This window comes from Phalacrocorax carbo, chromosome 16, assembly GCF_963921805.1.
Source record: "Phalacrocorax carbo chromosome 16, bPhaCar2.1, whole genome shotgun sequence".
In the NCBI taxonomy this organism is placed as follows: Eukaryota; Metazoa; Chordata; class Aves; order Suliformes; family Phalacrocoracidae; genus Phalacrocorax; species Phalacrocorax carbo.
The window spans coordinates 6523294-6550588 of record NC_087528.1 but is presented as its reverse complement, the minus strand read 5'-3'; the positions used below and the strand labels follow the sequence as shown (position 1 = coordinate 6550588).

General features: G+C 49.6%; 1 protein-coding gene across 3 annotated transcripts; it reads right to left on the bottom strand.

Annotated features, from left to right (window-relative positions):
- Nucleotides 1-1544: 1544 nt before the first annotated feature.
- AXIN2 (axin 2) lies at nt 1545-27140 on the bottom strand. Of its 3 annotated transcripts, none has more exons than XM_064467524.1 (11): nt 26957-27140; nt 24881-25807; nt 18935-19075; nt 13262-13364; nt 11249-11389; nt 10545-11041; nt 10224-10406; nt 9721-9939; nt 9020-9115; nt 7651-7818; nt 1545-3399 (listed from the first exon to the last, which is right to left on the bottom strand). In XM_064467524.1, the coding sequence occupies exons 2-11, from the start codon at nt 25702-25704 to the stop codon at nt 3273-3275; spliced, it is 2499 nt and encodes an 832-aa protein (XP_064323594.1). In that variant the 5' UTR covers nt 25705-25807; nt 26957-27140; the 3' UTR covers nt 1545-3272. The 3 variants fall into 3 exon arrangements, with proteins under 3 accessions (XP_064323594.1, XP_064323597.1, XP_064323595.1); XM_064467527.1 differs by having other exon boundaries at nt 10224-10403; XM_064467525.1 differs by lacking the exon at nt 26957-27140 and adding an exon at nt 26405-26590.
- Between the last annotated feature and the right edge of the window lie 155 nt (nt 27141-27295).

The window sequence follows — 27295 nt, the reverse complement described above, 5'->3', positions numbered from 1 at the left end:
CTGACAAGCCAGACCTGTAATCACAATCTTTATCCCAAGACAAGCTGAAAAACAAAATGTTTCTGAAATGCTGAAGGTAGGTGAACATTTTCAGAGTGTCACATATTAAGGTGGTATCTAATGAGCTCCATGTCCCACTTATAATTGAAACAGAAGAGAGTATTCACTTTTCATTCATTTTTAAAAGACTATTCAAATACCCTTTCATCTCCGCTAAACAGCCTGCCATGTATTTGAAGCCATTTTATATTTTGTTTCTACAGACATCCAAAAAAACAGAGGTGAGTATTTTGGAACATTGATAGAAAGATGCAAAGGCTTGTGAGGCACTGAATGGCTTCAAGCTGCCTCAAACACATTCATCTTCCCAAGAAGAATTAGGCACAGTGTGATTCATTTTAATAGCAGAAGAAAAATAATACTACGATGAAGTGCTAAGTTCCCAACCTTTGATGGTAGACTAAAAAAAGAGAGGGGGAAAAAAAAAAACTACCTTTCTTCCCTTATGTTGTTGAAGTCTCCCTACACCCATCCGTTATGTCCAGCTTATCAATTAAGATGAACCCCATGAACTTCAGATGGTTTTTTTAAAACAAGGCACCATCCATTTAAATGTGTAAAACTGCCTGCAGCTCCCTTGAACTGCAGGATTCAGTCCTGAGCTCTGTGTACTCGGTGTGAAGTTGAGCCCTTTGATAGAAGTTTTACTGATGTTTTAAATGAAGTCTTCTCATACACAGAAAATAACCCAGATAATTTAAAACCTCATAGAAAAAATAGGGTGGAGAGAGGGGAAAAAAAATAGTCGGTGCCATTGGTCTCGTGAAAGAAAAGAGGCTGGCTTTGGTTACCAACAGGACAGACCAAAAGCAATGCCACAATTGCTTTCCCAGGGTTACTTGCTTGAGCCGGGGAAGGTCTGGGCGACAGCTGGGAGACAAATCCATCCGTGGTATGGGCAGCTTCCCTCAGGAACAAATTAAGCTCGTTCAGCTATAGAATAGGTTTTGTACCATAAATACTGGCGAGAGGGAAGGCGCACGGGTAAGAGCTCCCCGGCGTTTCTCCTGCTCAGCACCTTCCCTCGAATCGCTCCCCAGTTCATCTTGGCTAAAGCCACCACAGTAGCCTGGACTTTACAAAGCTGGGTCTTGCTTTGGCAGGTGATGCAGGTGAGCAGTCCCAGCTCCACTGCCCCTGGGTGAGGGTGTGACCACCCTCCAGTGCCTAACGATGAAGCCCTGATGTGCCGCGGCCCTGCAGGAGAGCTCCAGCACTGGGCCCACCACACCCCTCCGAGCATCGCGCCCGGGCTGCATTAGCCCACTTGCAGAGCAAGAGGACGTCCCCGCTCCTCTGGCAGCCTGGTCTCGCCCCATCAGGTAGGCTTGCCCGTGCAGTAAGAGTACGCGAAATTTGGAGTTGAGTTACCTGAACAAGCTGTAAATGATTTAATCATTGCACTGAAGTGCAGCCCCAGCTACCACCATACATGAGAAGAAACCTTTTAAGGCATTAAGGGTGGAAAAAAAGGTCAGACAATATTAATTTGAAAAATATAAAATTTTAATAAAGGCTACATCTCTTAATTACAATAATTATTGTACCAAGTAATTTTTTTTAAATGAAACTCTTTATAATGCATAATTTACAGTATAAGTAGAACAAAATGCCATGGCAAAAGTCATGAGTACAGGACTTGTAATAAAAGGCATAAAATATATTTATACATAAACCCCTTAAACAAACAAGGGAAAGCTTGAACCCTGAATATAGGGCGACGCATGGTCTCGTAACACCATGCAGGCACAGGTACTGTACTGATTAAATTTTAAAAACACTAGAGATAGTGTATTAATATTTTCACCATACATTTTCTACAATATATACAGACTTACAGAAAGTAGCAATGGCAAACAGAATGCACAGATTAACTTAATCAACACAAAACCCAACTGTAGAAATGCAAGGTCTTTCTCGGGAAAGGGTCGCTCTGTCCCAGCGCACACGCACACACACGACGCTCTGCCAAGGGCTGCAGAGAGCCTTTGCCCACACCTCCCACGGGCTAACACGGGGCTGTGACGGTAAGGCCAAAAAAAAAACCCCAAACAGACAAAAAACAAAAAACCAAACCACCCAACAACCAAAAAAACCCACCCAAACCCCATCACATGACGAGTCACGTGCTCCACACCGATCTGAAAATTCGCCCCTCGTAGTTACATGTCGTTGGAGTACAAGTGGTGCTAACATTGAAGTAGAATGGCTAAAAAACAAAAAAATCAGCTATCTATGTGGAATACATTTAATCTGGCTTTTGCAACGTGGCCTGTTGCTGTGCTAAGCATGGCAATGGGAACTGGATGGCTTCTTCTACAGCTCTCCCAGGCTCAGGGTTTTGCTCTACCTTACCCGAGAGAGGCACTGGGCACCACACGGCACCCTCACCCCTGACAGGAGCACAGCAAAATCCTCACACCACAGAAATCCATGGACGAAATAACAAGTTGCTGTTGCTATATTGCATCTAACATATTTAACGCTTAAGACCTTTATTTCAAATTAGAGCAGCATAGATTAAAATGCACCGGTCTCTAGATGAATGGGCAGGACAGTATAATTATTTTGGCTTTTATTATTATTATTATTTCTTTAGAAAAGTTTTATCTTGACTTGGAGAAATACTGGGCACAGCGTCACTTCTTCCCTCCTCCCCCTCAAAAAAAAAAAGTAATCATGAATGCGCTCATAGCCAAACTCCTAGATTTTAGATAGTGGGAACAATATAAAAAAATAAAATAATCCTTCTTCCCATCACCCCACCTCCCAGCCCCTCTCTTCTCCATTGTTAAAGCAGCATATCCAAAAAACTGGACTTAAGGGAAAACAGACTGTTCAATAAATATCAATAAGGATTACTGTTAAGGTAAGCTATACACAGTTTCTCTTAGTCCATAGATTTCAGATCCCCAGGAAATCATATATTATGTATGGAAGTCTCTCAAACACGGTCTGCATCTCCAATAGCCAACAGTGGTCATGTTTTTAATAAATAGTTCAGGGTTTTTATCATCTCAGTACCCAACTCATGAATAATAAATGCCATTTTTTTTCCTCTAAGGCTAATTCAGCAAAGTCTTCATAGACTTAACTTTTTTTCTTCATTGGTTCAAAACTTTCCTTCAGGTTTTTTTTTTCTCCTTGTCATCACTACTGTGTGTGTCCAAAGACTTTTCTAGCTTAACTTTTCTTAAGAAACACAGATGCCATCAATCGATCCTTTCTACTTTCCCAAGAATCCTTCCTTCGTACATCGGCAGGATGGTTTCGTCTTCCCAAATCTCTTCAAACACCGCACCGCAGTCAAACTCATCGCTTGCTTTTTTGAAGTAGTATCTGTGGTAAGGAGAATTAAAACACAGTTAAAAATCAAAAGGTAAAGCAAAGGATGCTTTGGCAGTTCTTTTAACCACAACATTTCCAATTTCTCTCCCTCCTAGGGTGCTCCTCCAGAGCCCAGCGTGGCCAGGAAAACCTCAGGGCTGCGCTGCTCAGGTCCAGTGACCTGAAAGCATCCCCAGGGCTGCAGGGATGGCGCTGGAACGGAGGGAGCAGGGCTGGTGCATGCTCCTCAGCAGTGACAACAGCTTCTACAGTGAGTAAATGACACGTGTTGGCAGTGGATATCCTTAGCCGTAAAGAAAATTAGAAAGCACAGTGATTTCTGGTCAAATATCTTATTTAAAAAGTAAATAAATAGAATTTCAAAGCAAAGCAGTCTTAAGGTTCCACTCTCTCCCCACCTTCTTTCTTTCATGTCTTTTCTTGTTTCAAAGCTGAAGCCCAACATTAAAATTAGCAACTGTTATTAAAAGGAGAGGCTTTTTAGGCATACAGATGGATTAAAAGAAAACCATGACAGCTTCCTGCAACGCAAAAGCTGAAACTCTGCGGTACTCCTACTGAAAAAAACCCCAAACCCGGGAGCCTCACATACGGAACAACCAAATGCCTAATTCACATATCCATTTTAAGTGACAGAAACTCCTGTATTTGTTTCCTGATGCTTCCTAGCGTCAGAGGCGCAGAGCAGCCCTGGCGCAGCCGGCGGGACGTGACACGGGGAGGTCAAGTAGCAGTGTCCTGCATTCCTGCTCTTTTGCTCCGGGTCGTTAGATCATGAAGCCAACGCTCCCAGAGACAAAAAGCACCCCCACCCCTCCTGTGTCAAACAGTAAGGACCCCTCTATTATCCTGAATTAGACCGTTCAGCTTCTTGATTAAAGGTTCCTTTTATCCCGTTTGGAGCTTTCTTCCTTCTAAGGCTGCTTAATTGCATATGCACAAATGAAGGGCTTCCATTCAGAGGGGTAGCATTTAGGGAGCCTGTCGGTCTGCCGCCGCACACCTCCTCGGACATGCCTGCTCCCTTGGAAAAGTGCTTTGCCATCTGATCGCCAGGGATGGAAAAACCTTCATCAGATGGATTACAAAGAAAAAAAAATATATAAAAAAAAATTAACCCCTCCCACACCCCTCCCCTGTAGTTTCCAGACAACTGGGGTTGGCAGATGTTTGTTAGGGGAAAGGGTTTTGCAATTATTATTTTTTTTAGGATGGGAAAGGAGACTAAATTAAGCTCACTTTTGCTATTAAAACTGAAAGAGCCACGGCAGGGTCTTAGAAGTTGATTTTTTTTTTTTTTAGTGACTCTTCTATTACACATTTTTAAAATACTCAGTAACAACGGCCCACAAATCTATTTATTTTAGGGTACATTAAAATTATTTTGGTTGGTGAATAAAAGCTGGCTTTTTAGTGAAAGAGATGAAACCAGCTCCATTTAGTCAAGGTATGGTTAGGATTTATTTTTGTAAAGTCATTCCAAGCTGACACATGTTGCGTCTTTAATGGCTCAGCAAGGAAAAACATCTTATTTAAGTCCTTCAGAGCCCGCACTCATTGAAGTCAATGGCCTAACTCCCACCAACTTTCATGCTGCAGGTCAAGGCCACAATTCCCCGGGCCAGCAGCCTTGAAACAAAACCAAAAAATCCCAAGGAAAGTTTGAATGAATTACAAAGAACTTTCTCTTCCCTTTCCCCTTCTCCGCTCCTCTCCAGATATCAGCCGCTCTTCCCAATAACTTCCTCCACAAGCCCAAGCACTGGCTGTGTTTACAAAATTTTTATTTGAGAAAACACGTTATGACCTTTTCCATAATTACAACCGTATTTCAGAGCAAAAAGGTTGGGGGGGAAAAAAAGAAAAAGAGGAGGCAAAGCAGAAAAACCTCTTTCCCTAGAACATCTTCAAACGAGTCACTCTGCTCTTATTTGCTCAGAAATGGGCTTTCCATTGAAACATATTTTCTGTGGCAAGCTTTCCTTTTTTTTTTTTTTTTTTTTTTTTTAATTTTTGGGACATCTGGCACCAATCGAGGCGAGCAGGCCTGGCGTTACAGCTCTGTTTTGAACCGCTGCCATCTTCAGATTACCCGACACACCCTTTTTTTTTTGGTGCGTGTATGTTTGTTTTTTGTTAACGCCATCAGTATTAAATCACTGCTTAATTCCTTCTTTTTCTTGGGGGGGTGGGAGGGGGAGGAAAGCAAAGCGGCGATTTCCCGACGGCTGCCCCACGGCGGGGCCAGCCGCACGGCTCTGGCATCGCGGGAGCCCGAGGTACCCGCCTCGCAAACTGATCCAATCAATAAAGAATTTGGAGAGCGGAGCATTTCTGCATGTCTTTGTGCATTAAATGAAAGGCAACGGCTTCAAAGACATGCTTATTAAATGTGCCTTAAAAAGAAATCAATGCCAGATGTGACCAAAGCAGCCTAGTTAGTGCCTCCCCGTAACACACACGCTACTCTGGGCACTGTGGACCTCTTCCCTGAAGGTCACCCGCAGTTCCACTCAAAGTCCAGCCAAAAGTCAAAGCTTAGATCAAAATGATTCCCTGGAGGTACACACATTTGTGTAATTAGTTTCACCTTGTGTCTGTGCAAGATAAAATACTGGGCATGTACCCAAGTTCCTTTTATAAATTTCTGTATTGTCTTTACCCAGGTGTAAAGGGGTGAGATCTAAGCAAAATGTTGTTTCATCCTTGTCAGTCACTTAAAAACATTTTCTAAAGTAATTACAGTTTGACAAGGCACAAATAATTGCACCTGGAGGGGTTTTTGGGCCACAGAGGTTTTAGTAGCCTATTCCTGCACTCAGGCATCACACAAAAAAAGGTCATAGAAAACAAACAAAGAAAAAACAGTGGGTTTTTTTGGGACACACACACACACAAAAAAAAAAAACCAGGACTACACAGCCATTGGAGCAGTGGCAGAGCAGTGGGGAGGCCAGGGGAACTGGTCTGCCACCAGGGCACGAGGCTGCAACAGCCAGAGGCGGAGGGTAGCGGGCCTGGAGAGGCTTTAGGGGCTGGAAAATGGCCCAACAGCACAAGAAACCCAGGGACCTCTCCTGGGGGGTTGCCCAGGTTGGGTGTACTTGCAGGTTGCTGCCATCTGATGGCAGCCGGGCGGGCTGTGAAGATGGTTTTGAGGATGGCTTGGCAGTATTTCAGCCCCAACCCCACTGCGCATCAGCCGTCAACAGACCCCAGCGCAGCATCCCCCAGCCTGAGCGTGCCCTTAGGTGACCTACTGCTGAGCTGCATAGGTGGGCTTTCCAAAGCTAGAGACAGGCCAGTGCTGGAGCACCAGCTGGAAAAGTCCTCATACCAAACCCAAATGACCATTTGGAGGTTACAGCAGAGGCTGGCAGTTACAGGACAAGCCTTCTGGCTCTTTGAAGCACCACCAAATTCAGTGCAAATTCAAAACTTAAAGCTGGACCTTCCCTTTCCTGCTCACCCTGCAAGAGACTTGGCCAACAGATCATCCCACCAGCGCCCAGATCCACTGGGCAAGAGGCAAAAATAGCCAATGCAAAGCTATTGCCACGGCAGCTAGAAGAGCAGGGGAAGCAGCAAACTGGTTAAACTGGGAGCTGAGCCCTGGAAACCAGCGAGGCAGGGTTTGTTGGTGTTCCTGAGGAGGAACTTGGTATCACTGGGCGAGCTCTCCCTGCAGGGCAGAGGATTTTCTTCCCTAACGAAAAGTGCACTGGATGCACCTCAGCTACACATCCACGCAGCTACAACATCCCAGTCTTTCACTGACCACATTTACGGCCACACCATTGCAAAAAAAAACAATTAAAAATGAAAAAAAAAATTAACTGAGTAGGCAAAGCAGGAGGCCAGCACCAAGATGAATGCTGACCCTAGTTTGGAATGCAAACCCTACCGCTCCATGCCTTTGCCACAAGGCCAACCCAGCTCTTCCTGGTATTCAAGCTTTTTGGACAAGGGTGGGAGCACGAAGCCGGCCAGCCGGCATCCTTATGCAACTGGGGGAGGAGGCTGGGGAGGGAGATGGAGAGGAGGTGGCCCCACAGCCAAGCTGCAGCTCAGGGTCTCTTTCTCCACCTCCAAGTTGCTCTTGGATTGAGTGGGAAAATAATAAGATCTACAGCCTCTGAAAAGCAACATAAATGTGTCATTGTGAGTAGACCTGAAAAATATCTGCCGATTTTTTTGCCTTACTAGAATATACTAAAGAACAGACAAATCACACATTCTTACCTGTAATTACCCTTTTTGCTCAGCTGTTCTTTAAAGTGCCCAAGTGTCAGGCTCTGGGCCTTTAACATCCTCCTGTAGGGAATTTCTTCTCCGCAAAAAAAATAGGTGACAACCAACTCACTCGACTGAGAGGTGTGAACAACTGGCAGTTTCTTTGGCTCTTTGTGACTGAAAAACAGAAAACACACACAAACCCCTCTATTTTTCCATTTGAGAACAAGCCATTTCACCGCACTCAATCCAGCAGTGTTTCTGCCACACGTAACACCGGTCAGAAATAACCTGGGTGTGACCCGAAAAGTCAGATATTCCTGTACCCGCCGTGAATTTGTCATGCTGCATTTGCGCAGCCCTTCGCTGGGCGCCCACACCAGCTCCTGTTTGCTGTGACGGTGGGAATCGCGCCGCCGCAAGGCACCCAGCCACGGGCGGCAGAGACCTCGTACCATTTCATGGATGGAGGTTGGGTGCTTGCTGGAAGCGTGAGAGCAGGACCGCAGGCCAGGTGAGCGTGCGTAGGGCTCACCATGGGCTAACCTCTACAGCGAGCCCCAGTATTGTACACCTCTGACTCTAAAAGGCTCTTTTCATCTGCCTTCATGCAAAGCACCTGCCAAGTTTTCTTCTCATGCACAAAACCACCTGCAACCACCAACAGCTAACAAAGCAAAACCACCACCAGATTCTTCACCTGAAGTACACAGGTAACCTTATTTTTCCCAGTGAGGATAAAATGAACTGGATCTTGCCATTTGCACTCAGAAACCCTTCTTAAAGAATAATTAAAACAATATTACCCAGCAAAATGGCAATGCTCTAGTGAATACCACGCAGACAAATCTACAACTGCTTGTGAGTCAATGTACACTTGGCATGTCAAAAGGTCACAAAGTGTTAGTCCGCAGTAATTTAGTCTTCCTAATTTGTTCTAAGTCTTTGTAGAGTGGCTTCAGAAAAAAAGCTGCTAGCAAAGACAGCTGGTGGACTTAAGGTCAACCAATTAAAAATGAAAGGCTCTAGTCAGGTGGCTCAGTCTGGACTTCAAACATTACTCATTGCTTAAGATGAAGAGGGTAAGAAAGAAAACTTTAATTATTTAGGCCATTTTAGACCTCTCTGTAGCAGATTTCTTGTTAAAAGAACCATCCTGTAATTAGACTAATCCAATCTTTGTCCACTTTACAGGAATGCAAGTTAAAAAGAGCCGGAGACAAGATTTGAAAATGTTTTGTTCTTTAAGAAGAATGTTTGAAAGACAAAATTTCAGACGTAAGAATTTCCTCTCTTTTCAAAATGCCATCCATTTAATGAAAATATAATTATTATATATCTATAATTCCCAATCCTTTTACGCGCGTGCAATACTCACTCTTCTGTCGTTAGACTTGCATTGCAGAAAGGGGTGTTACCCCCCTGAACGGCAGCGGAGTGGTTTCGATCCCTCTGCTGATTTGAGGTTGAACATCTGAAGTGGAGAGGGGGAGGGCAAGTGGGGAAGAAGGAGAAAAGAAAAAAAAGAGAAAAAAACCCACTTTTAAAAAAAAATTGTTGAAATACAATCTTCTTAATTGAAGTCTCCTGTGGGTTGTTAAGTTCGCTCTTTGTATCAACCCTCACATGTTGTAAACAATCAAAGGAAAAATTAAAAATGCTGTGGGCTAATTTATCCTCCCATACTCAAATGAACGATAACCAGTCCAATTCTCCACTTGGTATGTAGCTGGAGTCCGTCCCAGAGGAAAAATGGGCAAATTACAGCCATCAAAAGAGTGGAAGTAATAGTCTAGGACTCAAACTATTTGCGCCGGGGTAGGGTGGGGTTGGAATAAGGAGGCTCATCCTTGGGGCTCGGCCAAGCCGTGCCGTCACGTGTCCCCACGGTCCCGGCCCCATGGCTGACCCTCTACCTACATGGGGCGGACACCGTCCGCGTTCACCCACAGCCTTGCCCGCCACCAGCCCAAGCTTTGGCTGAAGATGAGCACAACCAGCACCAAGCAAACCTCTCCTACCCGTGCTGCTCCCAAACCCCCACCGCGGGACCAGGACCATCCCTCCCACGGCCGTTACCGTTGCTTCTGCGGCTTGGAGACCTCGGCGAGGCGGCGGCACGCTTCCTCCAGCTGCGCCAGGGTGTTGGGTGGGGTGAGCGGCGGCATGGCAGGGTCCTGGACGAAGGGGTGGGCGGGCTGCACCCCGCGCGGGTGGCTGCCGGTCCCCCACGGGTGGTGGCGGCCGGGGGCCCCCTTGGCGAAGTCGGAGCTGTAGGCCTTCTTTGTGCTTTGTGTGCTTGGGGAGGGGAAGAAGTCGGGTTAGAAAAGCTGGAAAATATGACTTTAATAGCAGCTCCTATTCTGCTCGCTCCCTCTCAAAAGTCTGTCATAACATGAAAGGAGGTTTATTGCCAAAAACATGACATTTTTGTGGTTTTTCTGGTTCTGCGGAACAGCTTTTATATTAAACCGGAGGAGCAAAGAGTCTCATTTGTTTTTAGCGATTGTAAAAATAGACAGCCCATGTAATATATAAATATTTACCGGGAGTGATATTGCTGTAGACAGCTGCATATTTACCTATGGGGTTTGTGCTTATTTTGTCTCTCGCTCTCCAGCATCCACTGCCAGACGTTCTGCGCCCGGTCCGCCTCGCCCCCTGGTAGCTGCACCCCGCCGGGGCCGGGCAGCCCCCCGTCACCAGCCGGCAGGGCGACGCTCTCCGCTCCTCTGCCCGGCCTCTTCGGCAGCGTCCCCGTCCTGCTGATGGCGAGAAGGGGACACGAGCCGCCTGTTAGCCCCCTGCGCTGCTGCGGGGCTGTCCCCGTCAGCCCCATCACAGAGGGATGATGGGGTGATGGTTTGGGGTGGGGGCGATGGAGAGAGATGCTCATGACTTACCCGAAGGGCTCCAGCGGAGGGAGAGGAGGGTCCGTGCTTTTCGGGTGGCCCTTGCACTTGGGGTAGCAGTAGTAGTCGCTGCCCGCCGGGCAGCAGCACTGCACCCGCTGAGCCGCCTCCGCTTCGATCTGCTCCTTCGTCTTGGGCACGGTGTGGTGGTGGATGTAGTGGTGGTGGACGTGCTTGGTGGTCTGCTTGGTGATGAATCCCTTACCCACCAAGGCGCACGCTGCCGGCGAGGCCATGCCAGGCTGCAGCTTGCCTGTCAGCAGGCGGTCAGGGGAGCGGGCGCGGGGGCTGTGCCGGCCCATGCCGGGCGACTGGCAGCCGGGGGTCTTCAGCACGCGAGAGAGATGCTCGTCCAGGATGGCCTGGGGGTCCTCCTCGTAGCTGCCGGTGGGCAGGAGTGAGAGCGGGTGCTGCGGATGCTGGGGGTTCACCATCTCCCGACTGCTCTGCAGGCTGGTGGGGAGCTCCGAGCCCTCCTTCTCCTCGTCCTGCCGGCCAAACGATAGCAAGGAATGAATGCAAGAGGACAGGGAGCCAATGAAGCATGTGCTGGGATGTCACCCACGCAGCCTCGCGAACTGCAGTGTGATCGAAACACCTTCCTCCCCCAGGCAGGATACGGCCCTCTCCCACCCCCCCAAGCCGTGCGTCACGCAGCAAGCTCTGCCCGGCCCCAGGAGGGTTAATCCTCCTACCTCCTTGATTTGCTGCAGCCTCTCCTCCAGACTGTCCATGGTTTCCTGCTCCTGCTTCAGCTTCTCCAGTCGGGAAATGAGCTCCGCGGCGAAGGCAGCTGGCTCCACCGGGGTCATCTCCTTGGGAAGACGGTGGGTCCTCTACAAGGAGCGGGGACAGAAGGCACAAGGCATGTTTAGCGGGCGGCGCGGGCGCTTAGCCGGAGCGGCATCGCCAGCCCCGCTACGCTTGTTGTGTCTCCATGTTTGGATGAAAAGACGACCGCAACTAGGCATGGTCTGCTCTGGATTTTTATGAGCTAGTGCTGTGGCCTCATGGAGTGACATCCTCCCCACCAGCGTTTGCCTTCGGCAGGAGCAGTTGGTCGCACTCTGAGGAACCCCGCTTGTTCTCTCTGTAGTACAACCAGCCCATCAGTAGCTACTCTGAAGTAGAAAATCTTCAAAGACTGTTGTCAAACATCAAAAAAAAAACAAAAAACAAAAAACCTCTGAGGTGGGAGGGAGAGACTTTAACTCAAGGAATAAAGTGAGTATAAACAGAAAGGAGTTGGAAATTAAAAAAAATAAGATGGGGGAGAAAAAGGGAAAGGAGAAAAAAAAAAGAAAAAGAAAAAAAAAAGAAGTCAAACGGTTGCAGATCAGAGAAGTGCTGGTAATTTATTTCCTGGCTACACACTGGGCACCTTTGAGGTAGTGTTGTCTCAACAGTGTCCTAGATCTCTTCCCCCCCCCCTCCATCTCTTTGTACAGAAAATGAAGAAAGCTGCTGCAGGCTAGCGGTGCTACACTGCTGAGCTTGGCTGCCTCAAGCAGATCTATCAAGGGAAAAAGGGAACATCTCCAAATCAAGTGCAGAATATAAAAAGGCAAAACGCGAATTTCTGCCAAAAGAAGCAAACATGGCAGGAAAAGGGGAGGAAAAAAAAAAGAGGAAAAAGAAACCACCCACCCGACTCTGCCCTCTCTCCTGCCACCCCCACGCACCCCACTCCTCAGCCCCACTCTTCCTCTTTCTCCCTCTTCCCCCCCCCCAAAAGCAGAAAGCTGAACTGCCAACTCTTTCACATACTACCCACCAGATGAGGTGGGGCCTCTCTCCGGCAACCACTTAGCTCCAGAAATGATGTGAGGGTAGAAAAAGGCCACTCTGCTGGAAATTGTCACTCTTACACAAGCTGGCTCTATTCAGTCCCTGATCAAAGCACTGCCTTACAGAGAAAGTCGATTTGCACGCCCTGGGACAAAATAATCTAATTTACAAGCTCAGGCTATAGAACTTTCTTTAGGGAGGAAGGGGGGAAAAAAAATACCAAAAAGAAAAACCACATAAACCACCACCCCCCCTCCAAGAAATATCATCTATTATTTCTTGCTGCTTAAGACAGCAGAAAGAGGAACTTCAGCATATTAATCTCAAGACAAGATAGGTTTTTACTTGTCTGTGTAAACAGTTTATTCACTGTAGGAATCAGGAGTCTGCAAGTCAACTGAATTAGCAACTCAGCAAGTTAATTTTCAAGAGCACGGCGACACCGTGAATCGGATCCCCTCAAAGCAAGGCACTTATGTGCTGCAAATGTCTCTTTTGGGAGATCCTGCTTCCTGCCAGCTTACAGATGGTGTGCTTTCGAAGGCCACCGGTGATGCGCGTGAGGCCATGCCCCAGTCTGCTCAGCACTGGTGGAGGTGTCGCGGTGGTGGCCAGAGCCAAGGCTCTCACTAGACCCAACTGGGGCATCTCTGCTTGGCTTTAGACCCAGAGGACAAATTCAGTGCCACTGAGAAGCCTTAGTTAGCATCTGGTTTTCAGGGAAGGACCAAAATGTGACTGTACACATGCAGGTTTTCACAAGGATGCTGAGAACACATGGCTCCTGCCATCTCTTCTCTGGCATCACGTAGGGATGGAAACACTCTCCTCCCCTGCCCGCTTCCCTCCACGTGTGCCTGTTCCCAGACCCAGCTCTTCCCACGGCCAACCCAGACCCTGCAGCTCCCACCTGAACTTACCGGAAAATGAGGTAGAGAAACTTGACCGTTGGCCTTGACACTCCGATGCATTTCCCGCTGGAGCTGCTTCTTGCTCCCGATCCTGTACGGGGGGATCCCATCTCTGTACGCGGAAGAGAGGTCACCATCAGTCGGGGCTCTCCCCATGCTCTAACCTTCTCTAATTTCTCCTTCACCTCTGAAACCTCCCAGGCACGCCACAGGCCCGTGTTCCCAGAGGTGCTGAGCCCTCTGGACGTCACCTGAAGCTTCAAACATCTGGCGGCTTGGGAGGTGTCGGTGTCACCATCTACATGGATGTGCAGTAATTAAGCCAAAGCTGAAAAGCAAGCTGAAGGCAACTCTGCACGGGAAGACGCCCAAAGATCCCACCACCTTCACTTCTGAGGCATCTTACAGAAAGGCTGTTCCAATGCTAGGTTTCTGCTTCTGCCTTTTGTTGTTGTTGTTGCTTTTTCACCACCAAATTGTGCTCTCTAAGACCACAACTTTCCTCAAACTCTGAAACACCCTATGGAGCGTTGGCACAGTGATGGATGATGTGAAGCCGGATGGCCACGAAAAGGCTTCTCCCTGTCTCCTGCCCTACTGAAGACCTGGGATGTTTCTCCTGCCCTGAGGCTGGCAGGCCCAGGCAGGCCACCGCGAGGCATGAGCAAAGCCAGAGAGCAAATACCCTCTGGGCACAACATTGCTCCCCTCGGCCACGCCAGCTCACGGCCAGGGAGCCATGCGAAGAGATCGGGTGAGGAGCACTGGTGGGAATAGCCCCCCGCACAGCCCGCTTGAGGCAACTTGGGGTGTTTTCATCCAGCCACACAAAAAATTACCTCAGTTAGGATTAAAGGGCCTTCTACAGACATTGGGGACAGCCGGAAGAGCATGCCTGGAGATCCTGAATGTCTAATTCCACCCCTTCCCTCAGACTGGCTGAATAACCTTGATCTCCAGTCCCATCCCTTTCATCCACCTGCCCCCACACCTGACTCATCTCCTGAGCAGAGAAAATAGCTCCTGCCCAAGGAGGAGCGGCGGCGGCCGAGCAGGCAGCGGCAGCCCCGTGCTGCTGCCAGAGGAGCCAACATGGTACGGCATCCCTGCGTGCCACCTCCCGCGGCAGAGGTGGGCACACATCGACGTGGTTTGGGCACGCAGCTGGAGACAAGGAGCAAGGGAATGCCTTCCCGGAGACACCAGGTCCCTTCTCTTGAGGAGGGCATTAGATGCCATCGCTCCACGCTCAAGGTTCGAAGCACGCTATTGCAGGCCTTTGTGAAGATCTTGGCCAAAGCACTTGGTTGCCATTAAATTGTTTTAATGAGCAAGATTAAGCTGCAAAGCCCCAAGTGAAAGATCAGAACAATTTCATCTTAAAAAACTTGGAAAAATCTTTATAACAAAAGAGAGCACACTGGAACCGCAGAGAAAGTCCCTGATGCCACAAGATGCACATCAGCCTCCTCTAGAAACGGTCCATGAACACACATTACATTACAGGTGAAAAGAGCTAATTGTCCTAATGTCCCCACTGCACACCATGGGGCTCAGGAGCGCTCTCTGGGGAAGCAGCCCAGCACACACCGGCCATCACAGCCAGCCATGGCCACCAACTGCAGCCGCTGCTGGCCACCAAGCGTTTCTGCTCCACAAACCCATGGGGCAACAGGGCTTGGGGCATGTAATATGCCTGTAGCTTTGGGGCATGAAGGGGGACAAACAAATCTAAGGTGAAAACCAAATCACCCATACCTTCAGAGAAGCATTTGTTAACTGAGGCTTACTGAGATATGGGTCTCTTAGGGAAGGCCTTCAATATAGGGAATAACCAGTAAAATAGGTATTTTAAAGGTAAGCAAAAATGCCAGCATGAGCACGTTACAGGCATGCATACATACAGGACTAATCCCGTTAACATATTCAATGAGAGAGGAGGTGTCATCTATAAATGGCAACCCAAGAGGCCAGACGGGGAAGAGCAGGGAAGCAGCTGAAGGTCTCTGCCTTCAACAAAAGGCATCCGAGGGCACGACCAAGGGACAATGAGGAGCCCTGCAGCCCTCCTGCACTCCCCACCTCCCTCCAGGTCTGCAAGCGCGAGGTGCCATCCCCAACCCCTCTGCTCCGGCCACCGAGCTGGAGGCACATCTCCTCGTGGGGTGTCCCCATGCTCCCAGCTCCAGGGGACCTTCTCTGCCCAAAGAGACAGTCCTGGAACAGGCTATGGAGCAGAAGCAGGGACTCACGCTGTTCCCAGGCAGGGTGGCTCAGAACTGAGGAGGAAAAGCAACACTGACCCGACAACATGGCTTCTCACTTTATTTAAGATTTGCCCTCGTTCAGGTCAGTATGAAGGCTGCTCCTTCCCTCTAAAACTCCATTTGCACCGGACAGCCCCACACCAAACGTCCTGCTCCCTGCCTCTACAGCCATGCCTTGCCAGAAGAGTTTTACAACTTGTAACAACGTGCGGAATTTTAAAAAGATTAAAACAAAACAAAACAAAACAAAACAAGAAAAAAAAAAACACAAAAAACCCCCACCAAAACCAAAAAGATAATTCACTGGGATGGGAAGGCTGAGGAACAGCTCGGGAAAGTAAGCCTGGGGAATGAGGAGGGACTTTTACAGCGACTTTGATGAGGGCTGTCTAAACTAGGCCTTACATATAAAATGGGGAAAGAGGACGCCAGGGTTGAAGGGGTGACCAGCGGGTGATCCCTGACTGCAGGAGGGACAGACGGATGGAGCTGGAGCTCGGCTCAGTACAGCAAGAGATACAGGGGGCGGGGGATACTGAAGCAGACCCCCCAGACCAGGAGAAAGTGCCTTTGAAATGAAAAGGCTGAGCTTGGCCAGAGGTTCTGGGGCAGGACAAGGGTTAAGCCCAGCTCTCCAGGTGCCACCTCTCCCCTTGCTCCAGCAGCAAACATTTGCACTCACTTTCTTGGCTACTAAAAGCTGCGAGCTGAAGAGCTACAGAGTTTAGGCACTAAATAGTAGAGTTTAATTATAAACATTTCGGCTAACCAGGCTGGGGCTAAGCCAATCTGTTTCTGGGGGAAACACTAGTTTGAAGTCTTCTACCCAGTCAGCTGCCATTTAAGCTGAGCCAATTATCTTAGCCTTTTGACTCAGATGTGCCTGACCTAACCTGAATGTAGTTTTACTGCTGCTTTGAAATATCAGACACATGCGCATATGCATTCACTCCCATCTTCATTTGGCAACGGCTCTGAAACAAGCCTCTGATCTTGCCAACATCAAAAGCCTGGTTTGTAAGATAAGGTAATATTTGAAGTTTGCTCAGCAGCATTCCCCTGTGTCCAAAGTAAATCCATAAATAAGATATAAGCAAATAAAAAAAAAAATCCCCTTTCCTCTCCCCCCCAATCAAGAAATGGAAATATAAATTTGCATGATCCTTTGTGGCTATTACAAAATATATATGGACAGACTGATCCCTGGCATCCACAATAAAAAATAAGGCAGATTGTGCATTATTCGGAGACCTTTCCTAATTCCAGTACAGTTCAGATTTAGATTTATTTTTTTAAAAAAGTCACTTTACTGCTATGTCTGACAGACTTTTCCAGAACAAGTTTTTCCTCTTCAGTTGATACCAATATAAGCCAAAAGAACTAATTTGCATTCGCACTGATGAAATAGAATAAACCCAGGTCCTCTGTCAAAGGCGGCTAAAACCTTGCAGACAGAAGAGCACCTGGGCTCAGCCTGTGAAAGCACAGCGGGTTTGTGCCCCGAACACCCTTACAGCATCTTCGGCAACCAGCAGAGCCAGGTGCCAGGAGAGGCTGCGAATCCCACACGTCTTACTGCAATCTTGGCAGCAACCCATTGCCTCTGCAAAGGAAGTTTTACATCAGCCTTAACTTTAAGCCCAGCCTCCAAAACTGCCAATTTACCTCTCCCACGTCCAAAAACACCCAACATCCCGGCGTGCCTGCCTGCTCTGGGCCCGACGGGAGCATGGCTCTGGGGATGCCCGGGGGACCGGTTCTGCAGCAGGAAATATTCCTCCAACCTCCGCTGTCCCGCTCCCGCCCCGGCCCTCCCCGCCGCCCCCCAACCTGGAGCTGCGGGCAGTTTAATCAGCCAAGCTTCCCCAAACTCTCACAGCCTGCGCAGGCTATTGTTACGGCAGGAAAAAACAGGCAGGCTCCTTTCACGCGCTGCTTTATGGGGAGCTCCTATTCACTTGTTCAAGCAAATTTCAAAGCGGGCTGCTGCCCTCTCATCCCCGTTAAGCTCCCCTGGACTAACAATGGGCTGAAAGCGATTCAGTTAAGCCTTTCATCCACCATGCACTTTATTTCTCACTCAGTGCTCTCATCTGTATAAGGCCTACAATTGGCATTGCTGTGAAGAGAGGGTATAATCCTAGCCCTGTGAATCCCAAGTGACCCTACACTGGTCCAGAAATGACTAACCCAATGAATGCTCTGTTGACACATGATCACATACAACCAGAGCCAGTAAGAAGAAATAAAGAAGTCACCCTATGATTCAGCTCTTTTATTTAATGCCAATATTGTTCAATAAGGGAATCTGGTGGGACAACAAACTATTTTTTTCCATAATATCAGTTCAAAATACACATGTGCATTAAAAAAAAAAAGCTTCTGTTTACACATCGAGGATTTTTGGTAAATCCTGTTTTCTGTTGTGCATCACCTCACAGCATTGTTGACTTTAAAAACCCAGCCTGCAAACCCCTCCGAGGAGTACGCAGTAATCACTGGACACATCTGACAGAGAGACCAGACAAGTTTCACCTATGAGATGAAGACCAAGAATGCAGCACTCTGTTTACAAGTGGGCAGGTGTACTTAAGCGAAGATCATGAAGCGCAACTGGCAACATCTGCCTTCTCCCCAGTTGAAGAAAACGGTCCTTAGGAGCACTGAGCCTGTCCTACTGTCTCCTCTACCCCCAAACACAAAAGCACCACTTCTCTCCTGCTGGGGAAAGCAAACTTGAGGAAGAACGGTCAAACAACTTGCTCCCAGTTGCACACTTCTCAGCAGAGTCAGGAGGAAAAGACAGATCCTGCAATTCCTGGGCTCAGCCACAGCATTATCTCTCATCCCTATGCTCCTGAAACACCCAGACCTGATCCATGCAGCTCCATTCAAATGGCTCTTTGAAGACTGCCCCAGCCACACTAGACGAGCAGCTATTTGCCCCTTCAGGTCACTTGCCCTATTAATGTACGTTCTGACATTAATGATGAACCTTAATTACAGAAAGTACTTCCTACAGGAAGTAATCTCCTCCTCTTTGATGACTGATAACTAGTTAAGGAAGCCTGGCCTTAAGACAAAGGCTCAGTGAGATATGCTGCTTGGGTTAGTCAGGCAGCACCATTAGCATAGGGGAAAACATGTTTGCTCAGCTGCAGTTGCAAAATGGCAATAGAGGGATTCATTATTTCACACCATCCAATGCCTCCGGCGACTGCATGAAGAGCGAGGCTACCATGCCCTGCTACCTCTCGGTTTGGGGCCACACCTCAGTTTTGGCAGTCCCTAGTCAACGGCGAGCAAAAGCAGGGTGATGACCCTGGACCATTCCCGTAAGCCCCCATGGTGCATCGGCGCAGCTGATTCACAGATGACACATGCCAAAAGGACCCAGCCAACACAAGATACTCACACGCTGCTGTCCGTCATTGACATGGAGTCGTCCGTCAGGGCATCACTAGAGATTTCACTATCGTTCGCGCTGGTTGCTGGGGCAAAAACATAGCCAGAATTCACATGGTATGGGTTAATGGGATCGTTCCTCTTGAAGGACCTAGGGACAAGAAAAACATGAATCTAGTAACCAGTCAGTCTTGGGCTAGAGAAAAACACCATTTCCATGGTAGCACGCTCCACCTCTTTAGAAGCAACTAACCATCCATTGCTCAGACCAGCAGCAACACACTCTGTCTAAACTCACTCAAAGTCCAACCTTAAAGATGTTACTTTTAGCACTGGAAGTGCGCTTTAGAAAATCACAGGAAGCACCTCTACGTACCGATACCTTCAAAAACTTAGACATTAAAGGTTGATGCTGCACTGCTGAGGTCAGCAGTTTTGCTGTTGGCATCAGCACGCAAAAAGATCAAAAAGTTCATAGCTCAAGTCCCACTGAAAGCCATTGAGGCACCAGCTGATGCTTAAGTCTACTCTGAAGACAGGATTTAGGGCCCCTTTGGGAATTAAAGTTACAGTATTTGCGTCACCTGAAACAAGAGAACTTCCTAAAATGACTGGAGCGGGACCACCATGTGTCAGAGGGAGGCACGGACGGGGCTGAAATCTGCTGTCTCATGGTTGGCCTCCCAAAGATGGGTGCCATCTTCCTGGCACTACAAAAACGTCAAATAAAAAGTTTTTAGGAGAACCTACCACTTGTTCAACTTGTGGTTTTGTGCACAGAACTGGGTGGGGAAGAGGAGGGTAGGGGATGTGTGGACAGGAGCTGCAGGTTGCATTAATGAGCATGTGGGTTACCGATACCAACACCTCTGGCTTTGCTTGGAGAAGCAATCCCAAAGCCCAGCCTGGATGGCTGAGCAGAGCACCCAGGAGCAGTCACGTGAAAAATTCGTGGGCTGTGACAGAGCGTGGGGGGGTCACCGTGGCAGGGTAACCGTGCAGGGCGGGGGGACCTGGGCGTCCCTCTCTCCACTACCTCCCACTACTCCAACTTCCCAGCCAGGATCAATATACATATCTTCAGCAGGCGATAAGGGGATTATGCAGGGAGGTTTGAAAGCTCCATGTTAAGGTGCACATTTTGTTCCTCTTCCAGGGAAAGATGGGGTTGTTAAGCTTCTGCCTTTGTATATCAAAGCAAAAGGCCTTGTCATCTGATAAGGACTGCTGATTTTAATAATTAGGGCCACTTACTCAGGACTTGGGGGCCTAAGGAATGTGGCAGCAGGCTCGGCAGGTTTTTTTTTTTAATGGGCTTTCCACCTCCCTGCCCCCACAGGGGTTGGAGGGGACCAGCTGGGTTTAAGTGAGCAGCAATGTCCTCCCACCACCCCCTCTCCATCCCTCAAACAACCAGGCACCCCACAGCCCCGCCGCCCCGCATTCCTGCTCCGCCAGCACCAAAAACAGGAGCCTCCACAAAGGCTTAAGTTTAAAAAGAAAAAAAAAAAAAAGGGGGGGGGTGGTGGAAGGAGGGGGAAGCATGGTGGGGAAGATAGGCCTCTCTGGTATGAGAGGCGCGGGGCTGGCTGCAGGCAGGTATTCAGCCCAGCCGGGGCTGCATTCCTTTCCGAAGGAGGCCAAGGCATTTCTGATAGGGAGATCAAGATGTTAAAAAACATATAGCTGGGAAGAAGAAGAAAAAAAAATAAGATAGCAAGGAATGCCACAGGAAAGAAGTTAAATCTTCAAAGATAAATTAATTCCACATGTGGGTGAAAGCAAAGTTATCCTACTACTACTACAAAGAAAGTTCCTCTAAAAAGCATGTAGTCTTCCACTGATTCAGGGGGATGTACAGCCCAAGCGACCCTTCCTAGGCCCTTGGTGGGCTTTTGGGTTGCCCACATAAGGGTCGACTATTATAACTATTTGAAGCCATCTCAGGTCTTGAGATCAGGAGGATCCAAGGATCACGAGGCTCAGGACCACCACCTTGCTGGGAGGTGTCTGTGTCATCCCTGGCTGCATCCCGGGGGCCTGACTTGCCCTAGTCCAGCAGACAGGATTGCTGGAGAGGCTGGGGTGGGGGCGGAGGCAGCGGGTACGTATGAATAAGGCACAGGGAGAGGAGGTGTGTCCACACACAGTGTTTGGAAAGATATAATTAGAGAAAGTGGCCAGAACTAACTCATCTTCCCATCAGTACTGGACCGCAGCACCAATTCACCTACCAACACCTCATGGACAAAAAAATTCCCCAAAGTTTACATATTTTTAAAGTTCGCCCCACTGAAATCCCCACATCCTTTAAGAAAACCAATGGGGGCTGTTTTGCTACATTTAAATTTTTTTGTTTTAATTTGACCACCTTACTACAGTAATTGCACCCAGATGCATCATGTTGCCTGCGAGGGTTTTAAATTCCAGTGGAAAGCGGTGGTCTCCTGCTGCAGATGCTGCACACACTAACACACACCCCAGCTCCAAACTCAATATGCAAAGTGTTTTCAGCTGTCAGGTAGCAGTTGCTCTGGAGCTTCAAGGAGAATGTCTGATGTTTCTCAGCCTATTCTTATCTTGATGCGATGACACACAGCATGTAACTCTCTATATGCTATGTTAGGCAATGGGCACATCAGAGGTATTATAACACCACGAGAATTTCAGGGGCTCTTGGTTGTATCCCCGTTATGAAGGTGCAGTTTCAGAGTGTGGGGTTTTTAGTGGCAAACACTGCTTCTTAGAAATAAAAGCGCTCCAGCAGTTCAAACCACAGATTTATACAGAGAGAGAAGAAAATCTACAAGGAGCATTCTGATGCAAAACTGACTCTCATTAAGTATTTTCTTGGGACAAACATCACTGGGCAATCATGGGTTTAAAAACAAAAAAGGAAAAAACCACGCATGCACAAACCTGAAAAAAAAGTATATTTTAACAAAACTATGTTAATCACAGCTTCCATGCTCTAATTGTAGAACACTGCTTCAAGCATAGCTTTACAATGGCATCATTTACTTTGATAATTGAAGCCAAACTTGGTTCCAATAACTTCACACACACGGAGCTCCACCGGCGGGTCCTTTCAAAGGCCAGGAAGCGCTGGGAGCCGGCAGAAGGCCATCTGCAAGCCCCAGCCTTCTCAAAGCAAGGCCAGTCCCACTGATGTTAGAGCTTAATGGGAGGCAGATGAGTCCACCTTGGACTGAACAAAACCACGCTACACGGCGGCACTGCAAAGGAAGAAGCACTCTCTGTGTACACAAACTCATGCATGATAAATTTAGAAGCGCGTATAAATAATAGCTGGAATTCCTGGAGCATGGGGCCAGGTCCAGCACAGCATGGGGAGGCCAGTTTTAACCACACCACAACCTAGAGGGGAGGGGAGTCGCTTTGAAGGACAAGAGGGAGGTTCTACATTTAAAATATTCCCTGTATTAAGGCTCCAAATATACAACCAGCAGTTTGCATGCGTGCGCCTGCTTTGCAGTCAGGTGCAAACACCGTGTTTTCACTTGACTTCTCCTGTTCCTGTCCATCACTGATCCTGGGGCCAAAGTCTTTCAACTTGTATGGTTTCTGTGGTATCCCGTTTGCCATGTTTTTGGCCTCGACTCCATGCCCTGGGATTTCCAGGTGATCTCCCATCCAAATACCAGGCTGGCCCGAGATTGCTCTGCTCCCGCCATCAGGTGTGCTGAGCCCAGCTCCCAGATTTTGGTGGTATAATCACATTGAAACCCACCCAAGCAAATGGCAAGAGCCTGCACAGCACTTCCAAACCATAACGCACTGAGCAGAGATTCTTTAATTCCATCACACACACAAGGAGGGAGGTGTGGTTTGGCCACTCACCAGGAAAGACTTTCTGCAAGCTTCAGCTCCAATACTAAATGCAATCCTAAACGCTGAGTGATGAGAGATAACCCATCCATATGCTCATCAGCTTCTAGCACATGCACGCACAAGTGGCTTCACAAACGGATAGCTCAGGGAGGAACTGAGAAGCACCTCAGCTTGCCTTCCCTCTCTTTGCATTGAGATGTCTTGGCCCCGTGGAGAGCAAAAGCTCCTGGAAATTCAGCACAAGGTGATCAAAGCAAAATGCACTACCTAATGTCCTAGGAGGGTAGATCTGACACGCAAGGAGCCAGTTGCATTAATCAGGGGGAGAAAAAAAAAAAGGAAGGAAAAAAACCCAGCACTAATCAGGCAAGCAGCCACCGTTCTGCGAGAGCTCTCCTGGACAAGGCACATGTGGGTTTTTAGCAGGGCCTGCAGCTCTGGTAGAACATTACAGCCAAGCCCTTCCAGCACTGAATACCAACAAAGGCTGAGAGATAAAAGCATCAAACATCCCCCCTCCTGGAAAGCAAGCGAAGGGCAGCAGTTCAAACCAAGTTCTAGAGAACAGCAGATGCTCAGACAGTAACATTCAGGCAGGAGATGAGGATCCCAAAACCCAAGTCCTCCACAGACCAGCTGCCAGCGACTGCCCCCCCATGCAGCCCCCCAGCAGGAGAGGTCCAGAGGCCACAGCAGGATGAAGCACATCCCTCCTGTCTGTACCCACACCCAGCAGCCCTCAGCACCCCTCTGCTGGCAGGGAGGGCCTCCACAAGAGGGAGAGCACCAAAGAGGCCCCTGGCTCCCCAGCACCCTCAGGCAAGAGGACCCTCCCAGCTCCCGACGGCTCAGCACCGGGAAGCCCGGCACAGCTGGAAGCTCTCCACAGGGCAGGAGAGGAGGACACGCTCCAGCAAAGCCTCCCCAGGAGAAGCCTGATGCCCTTTGATGTCCATGAATCACAGACGCACTCTCAAAATTCCTGTAAACGAGATGTCAAACACTCACCGTACCAAACCCCAACCTCCTGGGCCAGCAGAGGAGAACGCACATCTGCCAGCAAAGCCCTCTCCTCTCAGCCCTGATTCAACAATCCACATTTATGGCAAGGGTGGGGAGAGGAAAGAATACATTTTCAGAGGATTATACAACTCATCATTTGCTCATCAGAGTCTCTTTCCCATCCCCCCCGTCACTTCGAGATGGCTCTTACTTTCTTCACCCTCACACAGCTGTGCCATCAACATTTCCAACAAAAGAGAAGGACTCGGCAACGCACCCCAAGACAAGGGCACGAGACGACCCTGCCACCACGCAACACTCCCTGCATCCTCCTGAGCTGCCATTAGACACACCACGTTTTAATGAGTTTAACTTTGAGCACACGGCCAACAGGAGAGCACCAAAGATCTACTATTGCTCTGTACCTGGAGTGTCTCTATTACCTTAAGTACTCAATTTTAAGTATCCTCCTTCCTGTACACATTGGCTCAACGCCACCCTAAACGGCTTTGACACAGCACCAACACCCAACAGGGTGGGAGAGGCTGTAGATCACACATACACATGGTCAAAATAAAAGCAGATTTTGTGCAAGTTGCAGGGTTTGATGTAATAAGTGTATACATTTCCTCCTCCACGACCGCACAATTGCTTCCCACATAACCAACATAGTTAAACACTGGTTGATGGTGGACTTGGGGAACTAGTAGGTTACATTATTCATGCGTCTATATGATCCACTCTACTACTGCTCTTAATAGGTTTGAAAGTTGAACCAGTAATTAACGTATGTCCGGAGGACATAGTTGCTATGAAGTTTTTGATCTATAAGAGAACTGAAAGAGCCAATAGGGCTTTAGAGCACAGTATCTTGTTTTCCTCTGTACAGAGGGGGAAAAAAAAAACCCAAAGCCAGCCAACACCCCCCAAATTCCAGCGTTTGGAGGTGCGGGGGGAAGCAGCCGTGCTCCCAGCCCCACGGGAAGCCCAGCCTCCCCTCGACTCCCTGCTGCCTCCCCAGCACGCCACCCAGCAGCCCTCCGAAAGGCGCTCTCAAAGTCCTTAAAGTAAAACAAAGCACAGTTTCCAGGGGTTCCCTTACCTGTATCCGTTCTCAATCGTTTCCGTAGCTCTGACATTCGCTGTAACCCTCAACGTCTTGCTGGATAGTCCAACGACCGAAGGCAAGATTTTGTTTTTAAAGTCTGCACAGCTCCATTCCTCTTCTTCATTCAAGGTTGGGAGATAGCCACAGACAACTTTTAAGCTCCCCAGTCCATTGCTGTTCATGTAAGCAGGATTCTCTCCTCCACTCCTTACATATTCGAGGTATATATCAGAAGTTAAAAACATCTGGTAAGCATTTTCCTCCATCACAGTCTGAATCTCAGTCTGTGCCTGATCAAACATGATAGAATCTATCTGCTGCTTCTTGATGCTATCCCTTATGTAGGTCTTGGTAGCAGGCTTGAGCTGCTTGGAGACGATGCTGTTGTTCTCGATGTACCTTTTGTATATAGCTTTGGCTACTCTTAAAGTTTTGGTATCCTTAAGGTCCATCTGCCTGAAGCCATTGCAGGCAAACCAGAAGTCTAAGGTATCCACACATTTTTCCCTTTCCAGGAAGGTCCGAAAAAGATAGGCACCATCTTGATCTCCCAACAAGGAATGCAAGGATTTGGTCCATCTGGCCAGAGGGGAGTCTGGAGATGCGCTGCCTTCAGGCTCCCCGAGCCCGTTCTCATTCCTCCGTGGGGCAGGAGGCACCGGCATGGCCTTGAAGCTTTGGCTTTTGGGGAGAAACGAGCTGGCGAGTTGCGGGCATGGTGCTTCTCCTTCCTCCCCCGGGACAGGGGGCCGGGGGGCGTCTTCCCTGAAGCTGCTGCTGGGGTCTGGGAGGTGGGTGAGGACCACAGCGCTGCTCATGGCTCCTGGAGATGGGGAGAGGGGCTCCCAGTTCCTCCAGGAGCTGCCTGTGCCTCTGCCTTCCTCTGCCTGGAGTCAGCAGGGGATCCTCTGAGCCTCCTCTCTGCAAAGGGAAAAAAAAAAGCGGGGGGGGAGAAAAAAGGAGTATTGATCTAATCAAAACCAGATCCTTCCAACATCAAAGACAGAAAGTAAACAGGCTTTTCAACTCTTCACATTCAAAAAGAAAAAAAAAAAAAAGGAAAGAAAGAAAGGGGGAGCGAGAGAAAGGCAGGGCAGAGGGAGCGCGGCTCTATCGCCAGCCCGATCGCGACTATCAGACCCGCTCCGCTGAACTCCCGGCGCACTTTTAGCGGGGCCGGAGCGGGGGGGCCGGACGGGGGGGCACACAGCCTGGCCCCCCCCGGCAGCCCTCGGCAGCACAGGGCGTCCCTGCCCCGGCATCTGGTTTCCATTTGCCTCCCCCCCACCGCTCCCTCCCCTCGCCCTCCTCCTGCGCGCACGTTGCGCGCCCCAGCAGCCCCGCGCAGGCGGGGGCGACGGGTCCCCCGGTGCGTCCCCCCCACGGGGGGCACCCCCGCGGGAGCGGGGCTTTTTGGGGCGCTCCACTGCGGAAAGCAGATGCTGGAGCAAGGACACCCCCCACCCCCCAAAAAAAAAATATATATTCGCGGGGGGTGTTTAGGCGCGGCGGCCGTACCTGGGCGCAGCGGGGCGTCCCGGGCCCCCCGCCGCCCCCCCGGGGCCGGGAGCCATCACACCCGGCCCCGGGAAGAGGGAAATATATAGAAAGGAGCAGCGGGGGGGGGTCGGGGAGCGGGGCCGGCAGCCCCCCGGCGGCGGCGGCCCTAGCCGCCCGGGCTCCCCGCCGCTGGACCGGCGTGCGGAATCAGCATCATAATAATAAAAACCTGTTCCAGAAATGGCGACGGGCTGGGAGGAGAGAGGTCGGAGCCGGAGCTGTGGGGGGGGGGGGTGGGTGGGTGGAAGGAAAGGGGGGGGGGGGGGAGAAAGTCCGGACCGACTTGGATCCTCCGAGCCCGGTGCAACAGCCGACCCCGGCCGCGCCGCGCCGCCCGCGGAGGCACCGCGCCCGCGCAGCGCGGCACCGCGAGGCGCGCGCACCGGCGAGGAGGAAATGAATTAAAAAATGTTGTTTAAAAAATTAAAAAAAAAAAAAAAAAAGAAAAAGTATTGAAAAAGCAACCGGCCGCCGGGAGCGCGGCCCGCTGCCCCCGAAGTTGCCACTCACCGCGGAGCCGGAGCTCGCTGCGCGCCCGCGGCTCCGCCGCTCTCCGCCGCCGGCAGCGCGCAGGCTGGCCCCGCTCCCCCCGCGCCCCTCGCTGTCCTTCCTCCTCTTCCTCCTCCTCCTCCTCCTCTCCTCCCCGGCGGTGCAACCGCATCGGAGAGCATCGGGAAGGGGGGGGGGGTGAGGGGGGGGGGGGCTGCGAGGGAAGGAGCCCACTGCGATCCGCGCCTCCCTCTTCTCCCTCCCCTGGTTATTTATTTTATTTATTTTAAATACAAAAGCGCTGGCCCCTCCCCCGCCTCCTCCCCCTCCCGCCCCCGCCCCTCCCCGCCCCCCCGGGCT